This window comes from Doryrhamphus excisus, linkage group LG12 (assembly GCF_037039965.1).
Source record: "Doryrhamphus excisus strain RoL-2023G ecotype Guam linkage group LG12, RoL_Dexc_Guam_v1.1, whole genome shotgun sequence".
In the NCBI taxonomy this organism is placed as follows: domain Eukaryota; kingdom Metazoa; phylum Chordata; class Actinopteri; order Syngnathiformes; family Syngnathidae; genus Doryrhamphus; species Doryrhamphus excisus.
In genome coordinates this window covers 2,517,200-2,539,427 of record NC_136368.1, presented here as the reverse complement: position 1 = coordinate 2,539,427, position 22,228 = coordinate 2,517,200, and the positions used below count along the sequence as shown (strand labels likewise).

The window sequence follows — 22,228 nt, the reverse complement described above, 5'->3', positions numbered from 1 at the left end:
TAGCACCAATACATACTCTCACGGGATTTCCCCCCTCCTCCAAACCCCGCCCTGCTCTTAAAGCAACAGTACTATAGAAAGGGCAGCACAATATCGTACTCAAGTCGTTCCATAGTTTCATTCCACATACTGAAATGCTACGGCTTTTGAACCTTGTTCTCGCATATACTGTATATAATGTATATATATATACATGTATAAATGCAAGCGGATAAATGTATAGACATGTGAGAAGTTATTAAGGGAGCCCTGGTCACACCCCAATGCAGTAGGTGGCGGTAATACGTCTTTCCGAGTGCCAACCGCTATAAAACAAAACAGAAGAAGAACCACACCGCTTTGGTTAAGGCACATAAGGTTTGTTGACGCCGGCTGCATACTCGAAGCTAGCCTTGTGTTTGTGTTGTTTAGATAGCAGCCGTGAGACGACCAAACATCACTTTCAACGCCATCAGCCGACACATGTTGGTGTGTTCACGGCATTTTCACACTGGTAAGTTTGAACTGTTTTGCTCTTTGACGCCTAGCATTTAGTAGGCCGCTGGCGTTAGCCAAGCTAGCTGAGGGCACCAAACAAGCCAAGTACTGAGTTTTGGGGAATAAAAGACGATGCCTGTTGTCTTGGAGTGATTTGTAAGATCAAGAATGGACCAAAGAACCGTGATCAATGTACACAGTTTTAAAAGTCATCATGGGAGTGTGTGTTTTTCAGGGAGACCAGCTTATGAAATGGATGAAAGCCATCCAGACTGGGCACCCTCATTACATCTCGGACACACGGAGGTGGAAGCTGGAGATAACAAGAGTCTACACATAACATTGGACCAGGAGGAACTTCCCCCAACAAGAGAGGAGTACGAGCGACTACGTCAACATTGTGAGTGAGCCCCCTCTCTGGCTGAGAAGCAACCCCACACATGAATGATGTCATGATGCTTTACTGTTGTCATGACGCAGCACTGATGGTAGCGCTCATCTTTATTTTTCCGCTTGCCCCAAACGATCAGGAAGAGGATTCATAAATTCAGAAAATGGTTTTAGTGTTCAGGACTCCAACTCCTGTATCTTTTACTAAATATCAAAGGGTCCCTGTTTTGGCGTCTATGTACCCTTCTTGACACTGGGCCATCTTCAAAGAGTTGTTCCAAAAGCACACAAATATTTCAAATTAGCTCCTCACATCAGCTTTGCTGACACAAACCAACATGAAAATACCATGAAGCCACCATTAAAAGTAAACAGTAAAAATGTGTGTCCAACAAGCATCCGTAATAATTCCTGTTTATGTCCTGCAGACACCCAGCAGCTGATTGGTCATCAAGAAGGTCCCCCTCAGCCACAGGGGGAGGAACAGACTGTTAAACAGGAAGAGGCGGAGCCACATCCCCCCTATGTGAAAGAGGAAAAGGATGAGCCACAGCCCCTCCACATTAAAGAGGAAGAGGTGGAGCCACAAGCCCCCTACGTTAAAGAGGATGAGGAGGAGCCACACACCCCCTATGCTAAAAAGGAAGAGGAGGAGCCACAGCCTACCTATGTTAAAGAGGAAGAGGAAGAACTCTGGATCACTCAGGAGGGAGAGCATCTTCTAGGGCCAGAGGAGGCTGATCTCACCAGGTTGCCACTGACTGGTGTCTCTGTGAAGACAGACGACCATGAAGACAAACCACCTGAGTCCTCACAGCTTCATCATAGTCCAAGTGAGGAGATGAGAGAGGCGGAGCCTTCATGCAGCAGCTCACTGCAACACATGACAACAGAAGCTGATGGAGACCACTGTGGAGGATCACAAGCAGACAACCTCTTAGCTCCACTGTCAGATAGCGACGACACGACGTCACACTCTCCTGAAGATGAAGACAGCGACTACAACCAAGAACCTTTGAGCAGCGATACAGACTGGGAAGGTGATATGACGACTCACACTGGCAACAAACACTCTGAAAGCTCTAAAAAGAAGACAGATAAACCTTTTAACTGCTCGGTTTGTCAGAAAGAATTTCCTTGCAAGAGTATGTTGACTCGACACATGAGAACACACACAGGAGAAAAATGTTTTAGTTGCTCAGACTGTGGTAAACGCTACATGCAAAAGGCAAGTATGGTAAAACACATGAGAACACACACAGGAGAAAAACCTTTTAGCTGCTCAGACTGTGGTAAAGGCTTCAACGACAAAGCAAATATGCTAACACACATGAGAATGCACACAGGAGAGAAACCTTTTACCTGCTTAGACTGTGGTAATAGCTTTGCATTAAAGGCAACTTTAGCATCACATATGAAAACACACACATTAGAAAAACCTTTTAGCTGCTCAGACTGTGGTAAAAGCTTCCCTCGAAAGAACAGTATGGAATTACACAAGAGAACACACACAGGAGTAAAACCTTTTAGTTGCTCATTCTGTGGTAACAAGTTCAGTCACAAAGCAAATATGGTAAAACACACGAGAACACACACAGGAGAAAAACCTTTTAGTTGCTCAGACTGTGGTAAAAGTTTTGCATACAAGGTAACTTTGGCGTCACATATGAGAACACACAAAGTAGTAAAACCTTTTCTCTGCGTAGACTGTGGTAAAAGCTTCACTCAAATGGTAGATGTGCTCAACCACATGAGAACACACACAGGACAGAGGTTTTAGTTGCTCTAATTGTGTTGACACTTTTCCTCTGAGGTCCTTTTTGGAAAGACTCATGCTGAGTCACTAATGGCCAACTGGAGTTAAAGCTATTTTATTTGACTGAGAGAGAGAGTCCATCATTAGATTTGATTTTGCTCAAATGATTGTATGGAAGGAAAGGAAATAATGATTTTCTGATGTTATTGTTCTATTGTTTTGTATTGTATTCTACATTCAGGGTTTCCACTACATATAATGGAACGTTGTGCAGCCCCACAGGCAAATAAAAGTAAATAATAGTAAATAAAAGTGTGTATCCTGATGGTCTTTTTTGTGACACTTAATGTGAAAATATTTTGGACATTTTAGGTAAGAAGCCAAGACCGCTATGGCCTCACAAGGTCCATTCCCTTTTCCCCTCACATCACAAACTTGACCCACTTAACAAGGACCTCTCACACTCCGACAGCTGCTGCAACCATGGCTTGGCATAGCCAAAGACGTTGTGTCAGAAACCATAAATCATCTACTCATACATGACTTGTACACTTGGCTAGTGGCAATCTATATCATATGTGTAGTCACATCTTGAAAGAAAGGGGGAAGTTATACTGTAATACCACATGTGACCAATAGATGTAGCCATAGCCTCAACGAGGTTAAACCACAAAGAAGAAGAAGAGTGACGTTTCCGCATTGCATTGTGGGCTTGGAGGGAAAGTGAAAAGTTTGTAGCCGCTAGCCTTGTGTTTGTGTTGTGTAGTTGTAACACGTGACAAACATGGTGCAAACGTGTTGTGTTATTAACTGCCACAATCGTTCAGGCGATCGCTTCGGGAATAAAAAGGATGAGGTGATATTTTTCTCCTTTCCAACGTGGAAGCAAAGCCAAGGAGCTGGAATCTGTGAGCTAACAAAGAGACGCCGAATGGCCTGGATAGCAGCCGTCAGACGACCAAACATCACTTTCAACGCCATCAGCCAAGACTTGGTGGTGTGTTCACGGCATTTTCACACTGGTAAGTTTGAACTGTTTTGCTCTTTGACGCCTAGCATTTAGTAGGCCGCTGGCGTTAGCCAAGCTAGCTGAGGGCACCAAACAAGCCAAGTACTGAGTTTTGGGGAATAAAAGACGATGCCTGTTGTCTTGGAGTGATTTGTAAGATCAAGAATGGACCAAAGAACCGTGATCAATGTACACAGTTTTAAAAGTCATCATGGGAGTGTGTGTTTTTCAGGGAGACCAGCTTATGAAATGGATGAAAGCCATCCAGACTGGGCACCCTCATTACATCTCGGACACACGGAGGTGGAAGCTGGAGATAACAAGAGTCTACACATAACATTGGACCAGGAGGAACTTCCCCCAACAAGAGAGGAGTACGAGCGACTACGACAACAACTGGAAGCTGTTAGCAAGACTCAAGTTGTGCTACACATTGAAGGTATGTTTAATGTTAACTAACCTGTAGTTGACGCTTTTGTACTTATTGGTTTAAACAGCAGGTTGGGCTGCTGTCTTAAACAAAGCAGAGTCTCCACAAGGATAGCCAAGTCGAAATCTTTGCCTGTTTACTTGTCTATTTATTTATCAAATCATTTACATTTATATCATTTATATTTGGAGCGTTATATTGCCTGGATCTGTTTTTTGCGGGGGTCATGACCCCCCCCTTCCTTTCTCACACACACACAACATACCCATGCATCACACATATCTTACATGAATACATATATAAAATACAATAAGATCAGTCATCGTTTTACAATACATAGATTTACATTTTAAGATCAATTGGAGCAGTCATTTTTCTTTCAATAAAAGAGTAAAAAATGGGCATTTTTAAGACACTTTGAAATGCTGATTTTATTTATTGATTTCTTATTTTTAACAGGACTCAAGATTTCAGAATAATTTCTGTTTGTGTCCTGCAGACATGCATCAGTTGAGTGGTCATCAGAAAAAATGTCCTCCTCAGCCACAGAATGAGAGCTCCACTTTGGAGCAGGCGGAGCGACAGCCACCCCATGTGAAAGAGGAAGAGGAGGACCCACAGCCCCCTCTTATTAAAGATGAAAAATTAAAGCCACAGCCCCCCCACATTAAAGAGGAAGAGGCGGAGCCACAGCTCCCCTGTGTTAAAGAGGAAGAGGAGGAGGCACAGCCCCCCTATATGAAAGAGGAAGAGGAAGAACTCTGGATCACTCAGGAGGGAGAGCATCTTCTAGGGCCAGAGGAGGCTGATCTCACCAGGTTGCCACTGACTGGTGTCTCTGTGAAGACAGACGACCATGAAGACAAACCACCTGAGTCCTCACAGCTTCATCATAGTCCAAGTGAGGAGATGAGAGAGGCGGAGCCTTCATGCAGCAGCTCACTGCAACACATGACAACAGAAGCTGATGGAGACCACTGTGGAGGATCACAAGCAGACAACCTCTTAGCTCCACTGTCAGATAGTGACGACACGACGTCACACTCTCCTGAAGATGAAGACAGCGACTACTACCAAGAATCTCTGAGCAGCGATACAGAGTGGGAAGGTGATATGACGACTCACACTGGCAACAAACACTCTGAAAGCCCTAAAAAGAAGACCGCTAAACCTTTTAACTGCACAGGAGAAAGACCTTTCAGTTGCTCAGACTGTGCTAAACGCTTTACTCACAAAACAACCATGCAAAGACACATGAGAACACACACAGGAGAAAAACCTTTTAGTTGCCCTGACTGTGGTAAACGCTTTACACACAAGACAAACATGCAATCACACATGAGAACACACACAGGAGAAAAACCTTATAGTTGCTCTGACTGTGGTAAACGCTTCATTCAAAAGACAGCCATGCAATCACACATGAGAACGCACACAGGAGAAAAACCTTTTAGTTGCTCAGACTGCGGTAAATGCTTCACTATAAAGACAAAAATGAAAGCACACATGAGAACACACACAGGAGAAAAACCTTATAGTTGCTCAGACTGTGGTCAACGCTTCGCTTTAAAGACAACCATGCAAAGGCACATGAGAACACACACGGGAGAAAAACCTTTTAAATGCTCAGACTGTGGTAAAGGCTTCGCCATAAAGGCAAACTTGCAAACACACATGAGAACACACACTGGAGAAAAACCATTTAGTTGCTCAGTCTGTGGTAAGGGCTTCACGCAAAAGTCACACATACAAAGACACATGAGAACACACTCAGGTGAGAAACAATTTAAATTTGGTGACATTGTCTTGGAAGTCGGCATGTAATAATTCATTCACTGTAAATTGCATGGATTTTTAATTGTTATGATTCAACTGCATAATCTGGATTCTCACATTTCCAATCCGGTCAACATATATATTGATCTAACATTGGTAATCAATCGATTGAATAGATACGAGGAAATGAAGCAATGGATTCCAGCATGGCAGGTTATATATGGATGTGTTTGTTTGTTTTTTTTTTTCGTTTTCCGTGTCACAGCCTCACATGGATTGTTTGCTGTATTTTATTGTGGACATTGAATGCAGCACCTAATAAAGTATTGTTTTCCAATGTATCCATTACATTGGAAATTATATTTTCATACATTCCATACATTTTCCAATGTAATGGATACATTACATTGGATACATCACATCATGAATAAATTACATTTATCCATTACATTACAGCCTAAATTGTATCACGTCTGCTTTGTTTTAGTTTTCACTACTTGGTTTGGTCTGTAGAGAGAGCTCTGTATACACCGCTTGGTTGTTTGGGGGCGTTACTGGAAAGAAGAACAGTCTTGATCCATTACTGCGGGAATTGGGAACAAGCTCTTTGGGTGCCTTGAAAAGCACTATGAAATATAATACATAATTACTGTTATTAAAGCAGCAGAACCGATGTGTGATGCTTATGGTGCTCAGTTATACCTGCTGGAGGGGAATGTTTGGGAAAGATTTAAAAGGGTCCCAAACATTGGGTTTGATATGTGTTAAAATGTTAAGCCATGCATAATAACAGATTGGACTCAACTCTTACATTTAACTTAATTATGTTAGTCTAGTGTGCGATAAATTTGTAAATGTTAACATTTACAATATTACTGTATTTGTAGGACTTGTATGTGGATCGTTGTGGCGTGGACACAATGTTCGCTTGTGCGTGTTTCAGTAGGACGTTAATGATCGGTGCACACCAAGCCAAAGAGCAGGAAGTCGCCTTCACGAGTTGCTGTTGTAACTCTCAGAAGACGCTATTGTACTCCTCTCTAGTGCACGTGGCCAATGAGGTAATATCAATGCAATAACCTTTTACACTCTTTAAGTTGTTTAAATACGATGCCTTTATAAATGAATGTGCTATTGTTAGCCGCTAACGTTAGCCCGCTAGCATGTCTATGAAGTTCACGCGAAGCCTTTCTTTCACTTTTGACTTCATTTCAGCTTTACTTCATATTTACCACTACCTGTGCTCTCCTTGTTGCTGTCTTGGCATATGTATCTCATTCCCTTCCAATTCTATGTGTGCTGGCACCCGTAACATAGTCCTGCTTTCTTGATCCTACTAATAGTCTGGAGGATCTCAAAGATGACATCTTGTCAGACAAGCTAGCAAAATGGCCACCAACTCTCCAGTGTAAACAGACAAAAACATCTTACCAACGTCAATGAGTCATATTTACTCGCTATTGAAAAGTTCTATCTGCAGCCACTGAGTATTTGCAAACAGCTCAGAAATAAATGTTGAAGCAAATATTAAAAAGTTAAGAAATAAAATAACCCAAACATGTTCCAACTCTGAAAAGGGGGAAAGATGGAGGAAACTGCCAACTCGGCAGACATGCCTGATCTCAAACAAATCTTCTGTGGCCTCACGCAGGCATGCCCTCTAGACCCACTCCCTGTTGGACATCGGGATGAGAAGCGATGGGTTGTGTTCACCACGGACACTTTCCTGCTGCCGCTGAGAAGGTTTATAGCTCGAAGAGGGAGCCCTTTTGAGGTGCTCTCCGACCAAGGGACTAACTTCCGGGGAGCTGACAGAGAGCTTCAAGAGGCGCTTTCAAAGACTAAAGTGTGTGCATTCTCATGTGTGATTGCATGTTAAACCTACAGCACATTTTTTACAGTACACAATAAGCTTCCACAATAATTCCTGTTTGTGTCCTGCAGACATTTAGCAGCTGATTGGTCGTCAAGAAGAATGTCCCCTGAGCCACAGAGTGGGAGCTCCACTTTGGAGCAGGTGGAGCAACAGCCTATTAAAGAGGAAGAGACACAGCCCCCTTATGTTAAAGAGGAAGAGGAGGAGCCACAGGCCCCCTATGTGAAAAAGGAAGAGGAGGAGCCACAGTCCCCTCACATTAAAGAGGAAGAGGAAGAACTCTGGATCACTCAGGAGGGAGAGCATCTTCTAGGGCCAGAGGAGGCTGATCTCACCAGGTTGCCACTGACTGGTGTCTCTGTGAAGACTGAAGACCATGAAGACAAACCACCTGAGTCCTCACAGCTTCATCATAGTCCAAGTGAGGAGATGAGAGAGGCGGAGCCTTCATGCAGCAGCTCACTGCAACACATGACAACAGAAGCTGATGGAGACCACTGTGGAGGATCACAAGCAGACAACCTCTTAGCTCCACTGTCAGATAGTGACGACGCAACGTCACACTCTCCTGAAGATGAAGACAGCGACTACTACCAAGAACCTTTGAGCAGCGATACAGACTGGCAAGGTGATATGACGACTCACACTGGCAACAAACACTCTGAAAGCTCTAAAAAGAAGACAGATAAACCTTTTAACTGCTCACTTTGTCGCAAAAGATTTTCTTGTAAGACTAAATTGACTCGACACATGAGGACACACACAGGAGAACAACCTTTTCATTGCTCAGACTGTGGTAAATGGTTTGCTCGAAAGACAACCATGCAATCACACATGAGAATGCACACAGGAGAAAAACCTTTTACTTGCTCAGACTGTGGTAAATGTTTCACTCAAAAGACAACCATGAAAAGACACATGAGAACACACACAGGAGAAAAACCTTTCAGCTGCTCAGACTGCGGTAAAAGCTTCACTCTAAAGTTTAACATGCAATCACACATGAGAATGCACACAGGAGAAAAACCTTTTAGTTGCTCAGACTGTGGTAAACATTTCGCTGAAAATACAACCCTGCAAAGACACATGAGAACACACACAGGAGAAAAACCTTTTAGTTGCTCAAACTGTGGTAAATGCTTCACTGAAAAGGCGACCCTGCAAAGACACATGAGAACACACACAGGAGAAAAACCTTTTAGTTGCTCAGACTGTGGTAAATGTTTCACTCAAAAGACAACCATGAAAAGACACATGAGAACACATACAGGAGAAAAACCTTTCAGTTGCTCCAACTGCGGCGAACGCTTCACTGTCAAGGCTAACAGGCAAGCACACATGAGAACACACACAGGGGAAAAACCTTTCAGTTGCTCCAACTGTCATCAAAGCTTTGCTTTAAAGTCAAACATGCAAAGACACATGAGAACACACACAGAAGAAAAACCTTTTAGTTGCTCAGACTGTGGTAAAAGATTCACTTTAAAGAGTAAAATGCAATCACACATGAGAACACATACAAGAAAAACCTTTCAGTTGCTCTGACGGCAGTAAATGCTTCACTCGAAAGGCAACCATGCAAATACACACAAGGACACACACAGGAAACCCTTTTAGTTCCTCACATTGTGGTAAAAGCTTCAACTTAGACTTTCATGCAGTTACACATGAGAACACACACTGGAGAAAAACCTTTTCCCTGTTCTGCTACTTCTAGATTGTGTCTGATTCCTTTTACTGACTTGACCTACGTATCGTTCACTTCCATTTCATTTCATTTTACCAGTGCCGTAATGACTTCTTATGGAATCGATTGTGTGATGCTGTATTTAATTGGGGACATTGAATGCAACACCAATAGTTTCTGATGTGTGTGTCAATATATGAGTATTGATTTCCAAAGAATCTGCTACATCAGGGGTGTCAAACTCACAGGGGGCCAAAACTCAAAGCCTACTTTAGGTTGTGGGCCAAATTGGACATGATCCCATGATATTGTACAGACAGGCTGTAGTAGATATAATATATAATGGTTGTGAATTTTGTGCTATATACAATATGTATATATTGCTTACTCAGATTGACCAAAGCACTTTGTTTGATAAGGTCTGTGAGGCAGGCCAACTCAATGCTATTTTCCATACAGTTCCGCCGGCCGGATTTGTGTTCCCTGCTTGATTGTTTGGGGGCGTTACTGGAAGGAAGCAACAGTCTGGCTGGATGTGTGGATTTGAACAAGTTTGAGCTCTGGAATTGGAAAGAGATTTGAATGCATTGTCAATAAAGGTGATTGAACTCAAGTATACTCTGGAGGTCTGTGATTGACTCTGCCACTTACCAATACGTAATATTAAAAGTTTATACCAGGTAGTTTCCTTTGAGATTATTTATGACACTTCCTGTCACAGATGACCTGTGGTCTTGTTGACTGTAGGGGGCATCATCCTCAATAGTGAACAATAATTGTTATCTATTAGATATTTAGCAAAATATACTTTTTTTTATACTTTTTTAAATGAAGTCTCTTGACAGTATAGCTTCTGCAGCCCATGCAGCCGCTCAGTTGTTGATGCGTTCATCAAAATCCCAAAGAAAATTGCCACACTGAAGTAAGGAAAGACATAACCCTCTCTATCAGCTGTCAAGATGGGGTTCTAAAAGTGGGTGGCAGGTTGAACAGAGCAGCAATGCCAGAGGAATCAAAGCATCCAGTCATTTTGGCCAAGGATCTGCATGTCACTCCCCTTATCCTCAAGCATGTTCATGAAGAACTTGGACACAGTGGCAGGAATCATGTCTTGTCAAAGGTACGGCATTGAGATATTGAGATCTCAAGGTGCATTGCACAAAATAAACATTTGAAGAAAGGAAATGAACTGTTATCATCAAGACCATTTAATTGATTGTATTAAAAGAAGATCGGAGAGACCACTGGTATGTAACAATATCTGACGCTACTACGATACAGCTGTGTGTAACGCTAAGAAGTAATGTGACGATATTCCTCTTGATTCAAAGGTCCACCTAATCTGTACTCCTGTAAATCGTTGAGGTGTGGAATAAAACTCGAGAAAGTCTACTGGAGTGGAATTGATAAAGTGTCCTCTACAATCTTCTCCGCCTGGTGGAAGTCCTAAAGAACTGGACAACAGCAATTAAAAAAAAATATGATTCCGCTTTACTGCATACAATTTTTTGAACAAAATGAGCTCAATACTGCAAAATAAGAAAACCAACAAAAATGACTCTTTTACTCTCACTGAAATCCTTCAAACCCCCACTGAAAGCGGTCCGTACCCCAATGAGTAAATCAGAAGAACTCAGGTCAGTAAAAGGAATCCAATCACTACTTTCCAGACCCAATCTGGAAGTCATGGAACAGGAAATAACTTCATCACTTCCAGCATTTAGTGGTAACAGCATAGAGTAAATAAAACACCTTTAACTACAAATGGAACCACTGCAGTCACCATGTGTTTCTTTTGCACTTAACAATAACAATATGTATTTACAATAACAATAACAAGATGTATTTATTGAACAAAGACACCTGCAAAGAATGTTCCAACGGTGACTGCATGGAAGTCAAGCAAGTCAAACCGTCGACCATGAGTGACTCTGCATGTGTCTTTTCAAAGAACACCTCAGAGAAAATGTGTCGCCACAATTTGAGCAAGTAAAAGGTTTTTCTCCTGTGTGTGTTCTCATGTGTCTTTGCACATTTTTCTTTTCAGTAAACAGTTTACCACACTCTGAGCAACTAAAAGGTTTCACTCCTATATGTGTTCTCATGTGTGATTGCATGTTTGACTTTAGAGAAAATACTTTACCGCAGTCTGAGCAACTGAAAGGTTTTTCTCCTCTGTGCGTTCTCATGTGTCTTTGCATGTTTTTCTTTTCAGTAAACAGTTTACCACACTCTGAGCAACTAAAAGGTTTTTCTCCTGTGTGTATTCTCATGTGTGATTGCATGTTTGTCTTTAGAGTAAAGCCTTTACCGCAGTCTGGGCAACTAAATGGTTTTTCTTCTTTGTGTATTCTCATGTGTCTTTGCATGTTTGTCTTTAAAGTGAAACCTTTATCACAGACTGAGCAACTAAAAGGTTTTTCTTCTGAGTGAGTTCTCATGTGTAATTGCATGTGTGTCTTTTGAGTGAAACGTTTTCCACATTCTGAGCAACTAAAAGGTTTTTCTCCTAAGTGCGTTCTCATGTGTGATTGCAAGTTTGTCTTCTGGGTGAAGCCTTTACCGCAGTCTGAGCAACTAAAAAGTTTTTCTCCTGTGTGTGTTCTCATGTGTAATTGCATGTGAGTCTTTTGAGTGAAGCTTTTACCACAGTCTGAGCAACTAAAGGGTTTTTCTCCAGTGTGCGTTTTCATGTGTTGAGCCAAACAACCCTTAAGAGAAAATCCTTTCTGACAAAGTGAGCAGTTAAAAGGTTTATCTGTCTTCTTTTTAGAGCTTTCAGAGTGTTTGTTGCCAGTGTGAGTCGTCATATCACCTTCACAGTCTGTATCGCTGCTCAGAGATTCTTGGTTGTAGTCGCCGTCTTCATCTTCAGGAGAGTGTGACGTCGTGTCGTCACTATCTGACAGTGGAGCTAAGAGGTTGTCTGCTTGTGATCTTCCACAGTGGTCTCCATCAGCTTCTGTTGTCATGTGTTGCAGTGAGCTGCTGCATGAAGGCTCCGCCTCTCTCATCTCCTCACTTGGACTATGATGAAGCTGTGAGGACTCAGGTGGTTTGTCTTCATGGTCTTCGGTCTTCACAGAGACACCAGTCAGTGGCAACCTGGTGAGATCAGCCTCCTCTGGCCCTAGAAGATGCTCTCCCTCCTGAGTGATCCAGAGTTCTTCCTCTTCCTCTTTAACGTAGGTAGGCTGTGGCTCCGCCTCTTCCTTTTTAACATAGGGGGTGTGTGGCTCCTCCTCTTTCTCTTTAACGTACTGGGGTTGGGGTTCCTCGTCTTCCTCCTTCACATAGGGGGGCTGTGGCTCCGCCTCTATCATCCTCCTCTGTTGGACTATGATGAAGCTGTGAGGACTCAGGTGGTTTGTCTTCATGGTCGTCTGTCTTCACAGAGACACCAGTCAGTGGCAACCTATGCATATCAATGCTCTTATTTCATATACCAGCCAATACAGTATATCAGAGATCGGCTTTTTTCAGCATCGGCCCCAGAAATCCCATATGGGTTGGACTCTATTCTGAACAAGCTATATGTAAAGTGGCTCCACACATCTTATGTACATAGACCTGCTAGCACGCTAGCGGGCTAACGTTAGCGGCTAACAATAGCACATTCATTTATAAGGGCATCGTATTTAAACAACTTAAAGAGTGTAAAAGGTTATTGCATTGATATTACCTCATTGGCCACGTGCACTAGAGAGGAGTACAATAGCGTCTTCTGAGAGTTACAACAGCAACTCGTGAAGGCGACTTCTGGTCGACTATGTCCTGGTGTGCACCGATAATTAAGGTCCTACTGAAACACACACTAGCAAACATTGGGTCCACTTTAAAATTCTCTATATACATATCAATGTAAACGAGTCCTACAAAGACAGTAATGTTGTAAATCATAACATTTTTCAATTTAACACACACTGACTACACATAATTAACTTAAAAGTAAGAAATGACTCGAAGCTGACCTTATCGCAGCCCTGGCATTATTTGGTCCCGTTCCGTTCCACGCAACAGCAGGAATCACCACTCTAGTTTCATTAATTATTTCCTGTTAATGAATAATAAATAATTGTCATTATTTTATTTATTGAAGTTTCAAGTGCTATCAGTGGCGGTTCTGGCTCCTGAGGATAAGCGGTGCACCCGACTTTGATCTGTAGCTCCGCAAAAAAAGAACACACTGGCAGTGAATGAGTTAATTGTGTTAAAGTATTATGTGTTAAATGTTTCGATTTACAATATATGTATTTGTATATCAATTACATTGATATGTGGATCGATGTAGAGTGGACACTATGTTCGCTAGTGTGTGTTTCAGTAGGACGTTAATGATTGGTGCACACGATGACATCACCAAGCCACAGAGCAGGAAGTCGCCTTCACGAGTTGCTGTTGTAACTCTCAGAAGACGCTATTGTACTCCTCTCTAGTGCACGTGGCCAATGAGGTAATATCAATGCAATAACCTTTTACACTCTTTAAGTTGTTTAAATACGATGCCCTTATAAATGAATGTGCTATTGTTAGCCGCTAACGTTGGCCCGTTTTCCCCCAGCAGCAACCGAGAAACAAGAGGACCATGATTATTGGACTATGGTGTCTTTGCTGAGCCCAATACACACAACACACTCTCATACAGTTCTTCATACATGCACAACCACCCACACCCACTGACACGTGTGCAAACACTTGGTAAGAAGAATTGAGGCCAGAAAGAAAGCATCCGATGGAGCAAGGCTGAAGGCAGCCATCCAGTCTCCAGCTAGATTGAGTTATGGAGCTAACTTACTGCAGCACCTCCAGAGTAGAACAATGTCCAGCCCCTCTCGAGGAGTTTGGTTCCAGAACCCAAACTGTGGGTCGATGTGAGTCCAGCTTTATCTAGTCGTAATGTTTCAACCTCTCACACAAGTTTGGACTCCTTCCCCACCAGAGAAGAACCCATTCCATGTCCCAAGAACCAGATTTGGCCACTGGAGACTAAGTTCACACGTTGAGACATGCGCTCAAGAGCCCATCATTAAAATTAAACAGTAAAAATTAAGTATTTATTTATTTATTTGTATTTTTTTACAGTGCACAATTTGTGTCCTGCAGACATCTAGCAGCTGATTGGTCGTCAAGAAGAATGTCCCCTCATCCACAGGGTGGGAGCTCCACTTTGGAGCAGGTGGACAGACAACCTATTAAAGAGGAAGAGGAGGAGCCACAGCCCACCCACATTAAAGAGGAAGAGGAGGAGCCACAGCCCACCCACATTAAAGAGGAAGAGGAGGAGCCACAGTCCCCCTATGTGAAAGAGGAAGAGGAAGAACTCTGGATCACTCAGGAGGGAGAGCATCTTCTAGAGCCAGAGGAGGCTGATCTCACCAGGTTGAAGACAGACGACCATGAAGACAAACCACCTGAGTCCTCACAGCTTCATCATAGTCCAAGTGAGGAGATGAGAGAGGCGGAGCCTTCATGCAGCAGCTCACTGCAACACATGACAACAGAAGCTGATGGAGACCACTGTGGAGGATCACAAGCAGACAACCTCTTAGCTCCACTGTCAGATAGTGACGACATGACGTCACACTCTCCTGAAGATGAAGACAGCGACTACTACCAAGAATCTCTGAGCAGCGATACAGACTGGGAAGGTGATATGACGACTCACACTGGCAACAAACACTCTGGAAGCTCTAAAAAGAAGACAGATAAAGCTTTTAACTGCTCCGTTTGTCACAAAAGATTTTCTCCTAAGAGTCTATTGACTCGACACATGAGAACACACACAGGAGAAAAACCTTTCAGTTGCTCAGTTTGCAGTGAACGCTTCACTCAAAAGGCTGCCATGCAGTTACACATGAGGACACACACAGGAGTAAGCCCTTTTAGTTGCTCACATTGTGGTATGAGCTTCACCCTAAAGACGTACTTGAAGTTACACATGAGAACGCACACGGGAGAAAAACCTTTTAGTTGCTCAGATTGTGGTAAAGGCTTCACTCAAAAGACAGCTTTGCAATCACACATGAGAACGCACACAGGAGAAAAACCTTTCAGTTGCTCAGACTGTGGGAAGTGTTTCACTCAAAAGACAACCATGAAAAGACACATGAGAACACACACGGGAGAAAGACCTTTCAGTTGCTCAGACTGTGGTAAAAGCTTCAATCTCAAGGGAAACATGCAATCACACATGAGAACGCACACAGGAGAAAAACCTTTCAGTTGCTCAGACTGTGGTAAACGCTTCACTCTAAAGGGTAACATGCAGTCACACATGAGAACGCATACAGGAGAAAAACCTTTCAGTTGCTCCCTTTGTGCTGACACATTTTCCAGGAGATGTTCTTTGAAAACACACATGCAGAGTCACTGATGGTCCGATGTTTGACTCCCCTAACGTCCATGCGGGCTGTGTTGCCGTGGAGGTAGTATTGTGTGATCATGTCTTTGTTCAATAAATACATCCAGCTTTTTATTACCATGCAAAATAAAAAGACATGGCGACTGAGTGGTTTCATTTGTAGTTAAAGGTGTTTTATTTGACCGTATGCTGTCATCACTAAATGCTGGAACTGACGAAATCACTTCCAGATTGGATCTGATTCCTTTTAATGACTTGACCTACTCATCATTCACTCATGGAAGTGAATTTCTGACCTTTGAAGAATTTGAATAAGAGCAAATGTAGTTTGGCTTTTTTCATTATTTTTTTTACAATTGTATGTAATAGAAGGGAATTATTATATTATTTAGTGCTCAATGCTATTTTGACACATCTCTGCTGAAGCATAAATTGTATTAATTCTGTGTTGTTTCATTTTCAATACTCGGTTTGGTCAGTAGAGGGCACTATGTGTACACTGCTTAATAATAATAATCAATTTTATTTGTATAGCTCTTTTCCAGGTACTCAAAGACGCTTTATACCAAGAGCAAGACAAAATAAAGCTAAATAAAAGAGCAGAAAGACACATTAAAAAACAGAGCTAAAAACAAGGCACACATGTTCTTAAGATGAAAAAAATGCAGTCCGGGTTAATTGTTTGACGTGAGGTTCAAATGAAAGAGTAGGGTCTATAGACAGTTTGAGATGACATGAGTTTGTCATGTGATCTGGTGTCAGCATGCCAATTGCACGCTCCCTCAATGCTTGCGACATCTGTGGCTTTTTGCTGTAAGACCAAACTGCACATTCCAGAGTGGCCTTTTATTGTGGCCAGTCTAAAGTACACCTGTCGGATCAGCATCTTGATGTGGCACACCAGTGAGGTGGGATGGATTATCTCAGCAAAGCAGAAGTGCTCACTATCAAACATTTAGATGTTTGATAGACAAACAACATTTTGAAAGAAATGGTAATGTTGTTCATCTGGAATTAATTTTAGATCTTTGAGTCCATTTCATGAAAAACAGGAACAAAAACGTCATCTAATTCAAAAAGTGTTGCCTTTATATTTTTGTTGAGTATATTTATTGAACAAAGACACATTCAGACAATACTACTTTCACTGCAACACAGCCTGCATGGACGTCAGAAAAGTCAAAAAGTAGACCATCAGTGGCTCTGCATGTGAGTTTTCAAAGAACACCTCCTTGAAAATGTGTCACCACAATTTGAGCAACTGAAAGGTTAATCTCCTGCGTGTCTTCTAATGTGTAATTGCATGCTTGACTTTGGAGTGAAGCATTTGCTGCAGGCAGTCAAGGCAACTGAAAGGTTTTTCTTGTGTGTGTTCTCATGTGTGATTGCATGTTACCCTTCAGGGTGAAGCTTTTACCACAGTCTGAGCAACTGAAAGGTCTTTCTCCTGTGTGTGTTCTCATGTGTCTTTTCATGGTTGTCTTTTGAGTGAAACACTTCCCACAGTCTGTACAACTAAAAGGTTTTTCTCCTGTGTGCGTTCTCATGTGTGATTGCATAGCTGTCTTTTGAGTGAAGCCTTTACCACAATCTGAGCAACTGAAAGGTTTTTCTCCCGTGTGTGTTCTCATGTGTAACTTTAAGTAAGTCTTCAGGGTGAAGCTTTTACCACAAAGTGAGCAACGAAAAGGGCTTACTCCTGTGTGCGTCCTCATGTGTAACTGCATGGTTGCCTTTCGAGTGAAGCGTTCGCCACACTCAGAACAACTGAAAGGTTTTTCTCCTGAATGTGTTCTCATGTGTGATCGCATGTTAGCCTTAACAGTGAAGCGTTCACCACAATCTGAGCAACTGAAAGGTCTTTCTCCTGTGTGTGTCCTCATGTGTAAGTCCATGTTAGCCTTTAGAGTGAAGCATTTACCACAGTCTGAGCAACTGTAAGGTCTTTCTCCTGTGTGCGTTCTCATGTGTCTTTTCATGGTAGTCTTTTGAGTGAAACATTTACCACAGTCTGAGCAACTAAAAGGTTTTTCTCCTGTGTGTGTTCTCATGTGTCTTTCCATGTTTGTTTTTAAAGTGAAGCGTTTACCACAGTCTGAGCAACTAAAAGGTTTTTCTCCTGTGTGTGCTCTCAGGTGTTGAGTCAACAAACTCTTAAGAGAAAATCCTTTCTGACAAACGGAGCAGTTAAAAGGTTTCTCTGTCTTCTTTTTAGAGCTTTCAGAGTGTTTGTTGCCAGTGTGAGTCGTCATATCACCTTCCCAGTCTGTATCGCTGCTCAGAGATTCTTGGTTGTAGTCGCCGTCTTCATCTTCAGGAGAGTGTGACGTTGTGTCGTCACTATCTGACAGTGGAGCTAAGAGGTTGTCTGCTTGTGATCCTCCACAGTGGTCTCCATCAGCTTCTGTTGTCATGTGTTGCAGTGAGCTGCTGCATGAAGGCTCCGCCTCTCTCATCTCCTCACTTGGACTATGATGAAGCTGTGAGGACTCAGGTGGTTTGTCTTCATGGTCGTCCGTCTTCACAGAGACACCAGTCAGTAGCAACCTGGTGAGATCAGCCTCCTCTGGCTCTAGAAGATGCTCTCCCTCCTGAGCGATCCAGAGTTCTTCCTCTTCCTCCTTCACATAGGGAGGCTGTGGCTCCTCCTCTTCCTCTTTAATGTGGGGGGGCTGTGGCTCCTCTTCTTCCTCTTTCACATCGAGGGTATGTGGCTCCAATTCTTCATCTTTAATTAGAGGGGTGTGTGGCTCCTCCTCTTCTTCTTTAATAGGTTGTCTGTCCACCTGCTCCAAAGTGGAGCTCCCACCCTGTGGATGAGGGGACATTCTTCTTGACGACCAATCAGCTGCTAGATGCCTGCAGGACACAAACAGGAATTATTGTGGAAGCTTATTGTGGAGGGGTTTGAGTGCCCGAGTAATCCTTTGACATATGTTGTCTGGTGGTCGGGCCGTCATCCGTGGGGCCCAGCCCAAAGAAGCCACACAGGATATCCCCCTCATCCCGCCACCTGCCCAGCCAGGAGAAGGCCCCGGGACACGCTGGAGGGATTATGTCTCACAGCTGGCCTGGGGACGCCTTGGTGTACGGTCCACAAATGGCCTGCGGCCCACACTTTGGACATCCCTGGTTTAACCTTCCTCTTATGTTATGGGTCAAATTGACCCATTTTAAAGTTTGAAGTATTTTTTTCGGATGACACTTCTTCTGCTTGCCTTAATTAGTGTAATCAACGTATAAAATAACGGTCCCACAGCACCAACCACAGCCATTGGTCATCTTTTCTAACATGATGGATTTATGGGCCTACAATGTGTTTGTCAGACAGGGATGGCCATTCAGTTTTTTTAATCAAGTGCAATGATGAGTCCAACTTTGACATAAACTGATAAACCTCAGAGCACAATGATACACAATGTCCCGAGAATGTAGATACTGTATGAAGTAGAGTAAAGCTGAAATGAAGTCAATAGTGAAAGAAAGGCTTTGAGGCAACTTCATATACATGCTAGCACGCTAGCGGGCTAACGTTAGCGGCTAACAATAGCATATTCATTTATAAGGGCATCGTATTTAAACAACTTAAAGAGTGTAAAAGGTTATTGTATTGATATTACCTCATTGGCCACGTGCACTAGAGAGGAGTACAATAGCGTCTTCTGAGAGTTACAACAGCAACTCGTGAAGGCGACTTCCTGCTCTTTGGCTTGGTGATGTCTTGGTGTGCACCGATCATTAACGTCCTACTGAAACACACACTAGCGAACATAGGTTCCACTCTACATCTACATCCGCATAGCAATGTAATTGATAAACAAATACATTAATATTGTAAATATTATTATTCAACACACCATAATTTAACACAATTAACACATTCACTGTTGGATTTTAGCAGGAAACATACAATTACAAATAATGGTAATAATATCAGCGATACAGCCAATAACATTTTCTCACATTTCTGTCTCGTTTAAACACTCAAAAAGTTCAAACCTTCGTTGAAATTTTTAGAAGAAACCCTCTGAAACCGAGCGTTCTGAGCCATTCCAAACGTCTTTCAGGGCTCACTTCCAAATGCTCAAACCTCATGATCTGAAACTTTGGCTTGGTTTAACACCAACACAACAATCAAACTACATTTAGAGGTCAGAAAAGTGGGAAATCATCATAGGTCCAGTTTAAGTAAATCATGTTGGAGGCATGGAAGAAGCAATTAATAAGAAGTGGCTTAATCCAAGACTGGTTTAGTGTGGTGAACACAATACATGATATGGAACTTTCTTTCTTCATTTATTGCAGACATGCATCCAATGTTACAATAATGTACATCACACATACACATATACAAGATACACTTCATTGCTACACATGTCTGAAAAGGAGCAGGGAGAAGCAATGCTTATTAAATCCAATTAAGTTACATTCAGATGCGGTTGCAGAGCCGCAGGTTGCCGACCACTGCAGTCGACCATCAGTGCCTCTGCATGTGTCTTCTCAAAGCGCACTTCCAAGAAAATGTCTTACCACAATTTGAGCAAGTAAACGCTTTTTTGTCGGTGTGTGTTCTCAAGTGTGAATGCATGGTTGTCATGCGAGTGAAGCGTTTACCGCAGTCCGAGCAACTAAAAGGTTTTTCTCTTGTGTGCATTCTCATGTGTGACTGCATGGTTGTCTTTTGAGCAAAGCATTTACCACAGTCTAAGCAAGTGAAAGGTTTTTCTCCGGTGTGTATTCTCATATGTGATTGCATGGTTGCCTTTTGAGCGAAGCATTTACCACAGACTGAGCAGCTAAAAGGTTTTTCTCCTGTGTGTGTTCTCATGTGTCGATCCAAATCACTACAACGAGAAAATCTTTTGTGACAAACGGAGCAGTTAAAAGGTTTAGCGGTCTTCTTTTTAGAGCTTTCAGAGTGTTTGTTGCCAGTGTGAGTCGTCATATCACCTTCCCAGTCTGTATCGCTGCTCAGAGATTCTTGGTTGTAGTCGCTGTCTTCATCTTCAGGAGAGTGTGACGTCGTGTCGTCACTATCTGACAGTGGAGCTAAGAGGTTGTCTGCTTGTGATCCTCCACAGTGGTCTCCATCAGCTTCTGTTGTCATGTGTTGCAGTGAGCTGCTGCATGAAGGCTCCGCCTCTCTCATCTCCTCACTTGGACTATGATGAAGCTGTGAGGACTCAGGTGGTTTGTCTTCATGGTCTTCAGTCTTCACAGAGACACCAGTCAGTGGCAACCTGGTGAGATCAGCCTCCTCTGGCCCTAGAAGATGCTCTCCCTCCTGAGTGATCCAGAGTTCTTCCTCTTCCTCTTTCACATAGGGGGGCTGTGGCTCCTCCTCTTCCTCTTTAATGTGGGGCGGCTGTGGCTCCTCCTCTTCCTCTTTCACATAGGGGGTCTGTGACTCCAATTCTTCATCTTTAATTAGAGGGGTGTGTGGCTCCTCCTCTTCTTCTTTAATAGGTTGTCTGTCCACCTGCTCCAAAGTGGAACTCCCACCCTGTGGATGAGGGGACATTCTTCTTGACGACCAATCAGCTGCTAGATGCCTGCAGGACACAAACAGGAATTATTGTGGAAGCTTATTGTATACTATAAAAGGAAAATTACTTTTTACTGTTTAACCTTAATGATGGGCTCTTGAGCTCATGTCGGTTTCTGTCAGTAAAACTGGTGCCAGGAGCCAATTTAAATATTTGTGTGCCCCATCCAAACCCGACAGCAGTGTGTCCAGGATATGTCCATCAAGTTCTCTTTCATAGCATTGTTCCATCAATATAAACACCATAGTTAGAATAAAAACTGTCTTATTTTATGGACTCTAACTGATAGACATGCTAGCGGGCTAACGTTAGCGGCTAACAATAGCACATTCATTTATAAGGGCATCGTATTTAAACAACTTAAAGAGTGTAAAAGGTTATTGCATTGATATTACCTCATTGGCCACGTGCACTAGAGAGGAGTACAATAGCGTCTTCTGAGAGTTACAACAGCAACTCGTGAAGGCGACTTCTTGCTCTTTGGCATGGTGACGTCTTGGTGTGCACCAATCATTAACGTCCTATTGAAACACACGCTAGCGAACATAGGTTCCACTTTAGAATGCAAATACATATTAATGTAAAGAAGTCCTACAAATACATCAATGTTGTAATTATCAACATCCACAAATTAAACACACACTAACATAACATAATTAAAAGAACTGACTCAAAGCTGACTCTCATAGCATTATTTGGGAATCACCATTCATTCATTCATTATTTTCTTATCATGACGAGGGTCGCGGGGGTGCTGGAGCCTATCCCAGTAATGGAACATAAGTGACTTAAGACTTTGATCTGTCGCTCCGCGAAAAAAGCCAAATACTTTGGCAGTGAATGAGTTAACTGTATGAAATTATTGCGTGTTAATTGTTAATATTTACAATATTACTGTATTTGTAGGACTTGTTTACGTT

The 22,228-nt window shown here is 42.6% G+C and overlaps 7 protein-coding genes across 12 annotated transcripts; 4 read left to right on the top strand and 3 right to left on the bottom strand.

Moving 5' to 3' along the window:
- The first annotated feature begins 308 nt into the window (after window positions 1-308).
- LOC144901506 (uncharacterized) lies at window positions 309-2,934 on the top strand. The gene is made up of 3 exons (XM_078795035.1): window positions 309-493; window positions 713-877; window positions 1,296-2,934. The coding sequence occupies exons 1-3, from the start codon at window positions 463-465 to the stop codon at window positions 2,645-2,647; spliced, it is 1,548 nt and encodes a 515-aa protein (XP_078651161.1). The 5' UTR covers window positions 309-462; the 3' UTR covers window positions 2,648-2,934.
- A 433-nt stretch (window positions 2,935-3,367) lies between these two features.
- Window positions 3,368-6,238, top strand: LOC131135927 (uncharacterized). Its single transcript, XM_058082347.2, has 3 exons — window positions 3,368-3,645; window positions 3,865-4,071; window positions 4,562-6,238. Exons 1-3 carry the CDS (start codon window positions 3,408-3,410, stop codon window positions 5,884-5,886), a joined length of 1,770 nt encoding a protein of 589 aa, XP_057938330.2. The 5' UTR covers window positions 3,368-3,407; the 3' UTR covers window positions 5,887-6,238.
- Window positions 6,239-6,775: 537 nt separating this feature from the next.
- LOC131135715 (uncharacterized) lies at window positions 6,776-9,400 on the top strand. The gene is made up of 2 exons (XM_058081944.2): window positions 6,776-6,899; window positions 7,783-9,400. The coding sequence occupies exons 1-2, from the start codon at window positions 6,895-6,897 to the stop codon at window positions 9,257-9,259; spliced, it is 1,482 nt and encodes a 493-aa protein (XP_057937927.2). The 5' UTR covers window positions 6,776-6,894; the 3' UTR covers window positions 9,260-9,400.
- An 875-nt stretch (window positions 9,401-10,275) lies between these two features.
- On the bottom strand, window positions 10,276-19,485 carry LOC131135714 (uncharacterized). 4 transcript variants are annotated; one of them, XM_078795037.1, is made up of 2 exons: window positions 19,383-19,485; window positions 10,276-12,788 (listed from the first exon to the last, which is right to left on the bottom strand). In XM_078795037.1, the coding sequence occupies exons 1-2, from the start codon at window positions 19,385-19,387 to the stop codon at window positions 11,309-11,311; spliced, it is 1,485 nt and encodes a 494-aa protein (XP_078651163.1). In that variant the 5' UTR covers window positions 19,388-19,485; the 3' UTR covers window positions 10,276-11,308. The 4 variants fall into 4 exon arrangements, with proteins under 4 accessions (XP_078651163.1, XP_057937923.2, XP_057937925.2 ...); XM_058081940.2 differs by lacking the exon at window positions 19,383-19,485 and adding an exon at window positions 13,084-13,196; XM_058081942.2 differs by lacking the exon at window positions 19,383-19,485 and adding an exon at window positions 13,084-13,175 and having other exon boundaries at window positions 10,276-12,784.
- On the top strand, window positions 13,540-16,006 carry LOC144901507 (uncharacterized). 3 transcript variants are annotated; one of them, XR_013629536.1, is made up of 2 exons: window positions 13,540-13,854; window positions 13,966-14,480. XR_013629536.1 is itself a non-coding variant. In XM_078795040.1 (2 exons), the coding sequence occupies exons 1-2, from the start codon at window positions 13,850-13,852 to the stop codon at window positions 15,772-15,774; spliced, it is 1,275 nt and encodes a 424-aa protein (XP_078651166.1). In that variant the 5' UTR covers window positions 13,570-13,849; the 3' UTR covers window positions 15,775-16,006. The 3 variants fall into 3 exon arrangements, 1 of the variants encoding a protein (XP_078651166.1); XR_013629537.1 differs by having other exon boundaries at window positions 13,963-14,480; XM_078795040.1 differs by lacking the exon at window positions 13,966-14,480 and adding an exon at window positions 14,505-16,006 and having other exon boundaries at window positions 13,570-13,854.
- LOC131135709 (uncharacterized) lies at window positions 16,867-19,518 on the bottom strand. Its single transcript, XM_058081935.2, has 2 exons — window positions 19,383-19,518; window positions 16,867-18,621 (listed from the first exon to the last, which is right to left on the bottom strand). The coding sequence occupies exons 1-2, from the start codon at window positions 19,385-19,387 to the stop codon at window positions 17,103-17,105; spliced, it is 1,524 nt and encodes a 507-aa protein (XP_057937918.2). The 5' UTR covers window positions 19,388-19,518; the 3' UTR covers window positions 16,867-17,102.
- Window positions 19,519-20,057: 539 nt separating this feature from the next.
- On the bottom strand, window positions 20,058-21,841 carry LOC131135738 (uncharacterized). The gene is made up of 2 exons (XM_058081994.2): window positions 21,704-21,841; window positions 20,058-21,314 (listed from the first exon to the last, which is right to left on the bottom strand). The coding sequence occupies exons 1-2, from the start codon at window positions 21,706-21,708 to the stop codon at window positions 20,240-20,242; spliced, it is 1,080 nt and encodes a 359-aa protein (XP_057937977.2). The 5' UTR covers window positions 21,709-21,841; the 3' UTR covers window positions 20,058-20,239.
- Window positions 21,842-22,228: the final 387 nt, after the last annotated feature.

Excerpts from the sequence above, each read along its gene's own strand:
- LOC144901506 (XM_078795035.1), top strand. The coding sequence starts at position 463 with ATGTTGGTGTGTTCACGGCATTTTCACACTG. Across the intron at positions 494-712 it reads TTCACGGCATTTTCACACTG|GGAGACCAGCTTATGAAATG; the intron begins GTAAGTTTGAAC and ends TGTGTTTTTCAG. Across the intron at positions 878-1,295 it reads CGAGCGACTACGTCAACATT|ACACCCAGCAGCTGATTGGT; the intron begins GTGAGTGAGCCC and ends TATGTCCTGCAG.
- LOC131135927 (XM_058082347.2), top strand. The coding sequence starts at position 3,408 with ATGGTGCAAACGTGTTGTGTTATTAACTGCCACAATCGTTCAGGCGAT. Across the intron at positions 3,646-3,864 it reads TTCACGGCATTTTCACACTG|GGAGACCAGCTTATGAAATG; the intron begins GTAAGTTTGAAC and ends TGTGTTTTTCAG. Across the intron at positions 4,072-4,561 it reads AGTTGTGCTACACATTGAAG|ACATGCATCAGTTGAGTGGT; the intron begins GTATGTTTAATG and ends TGTGTCCTGCAG.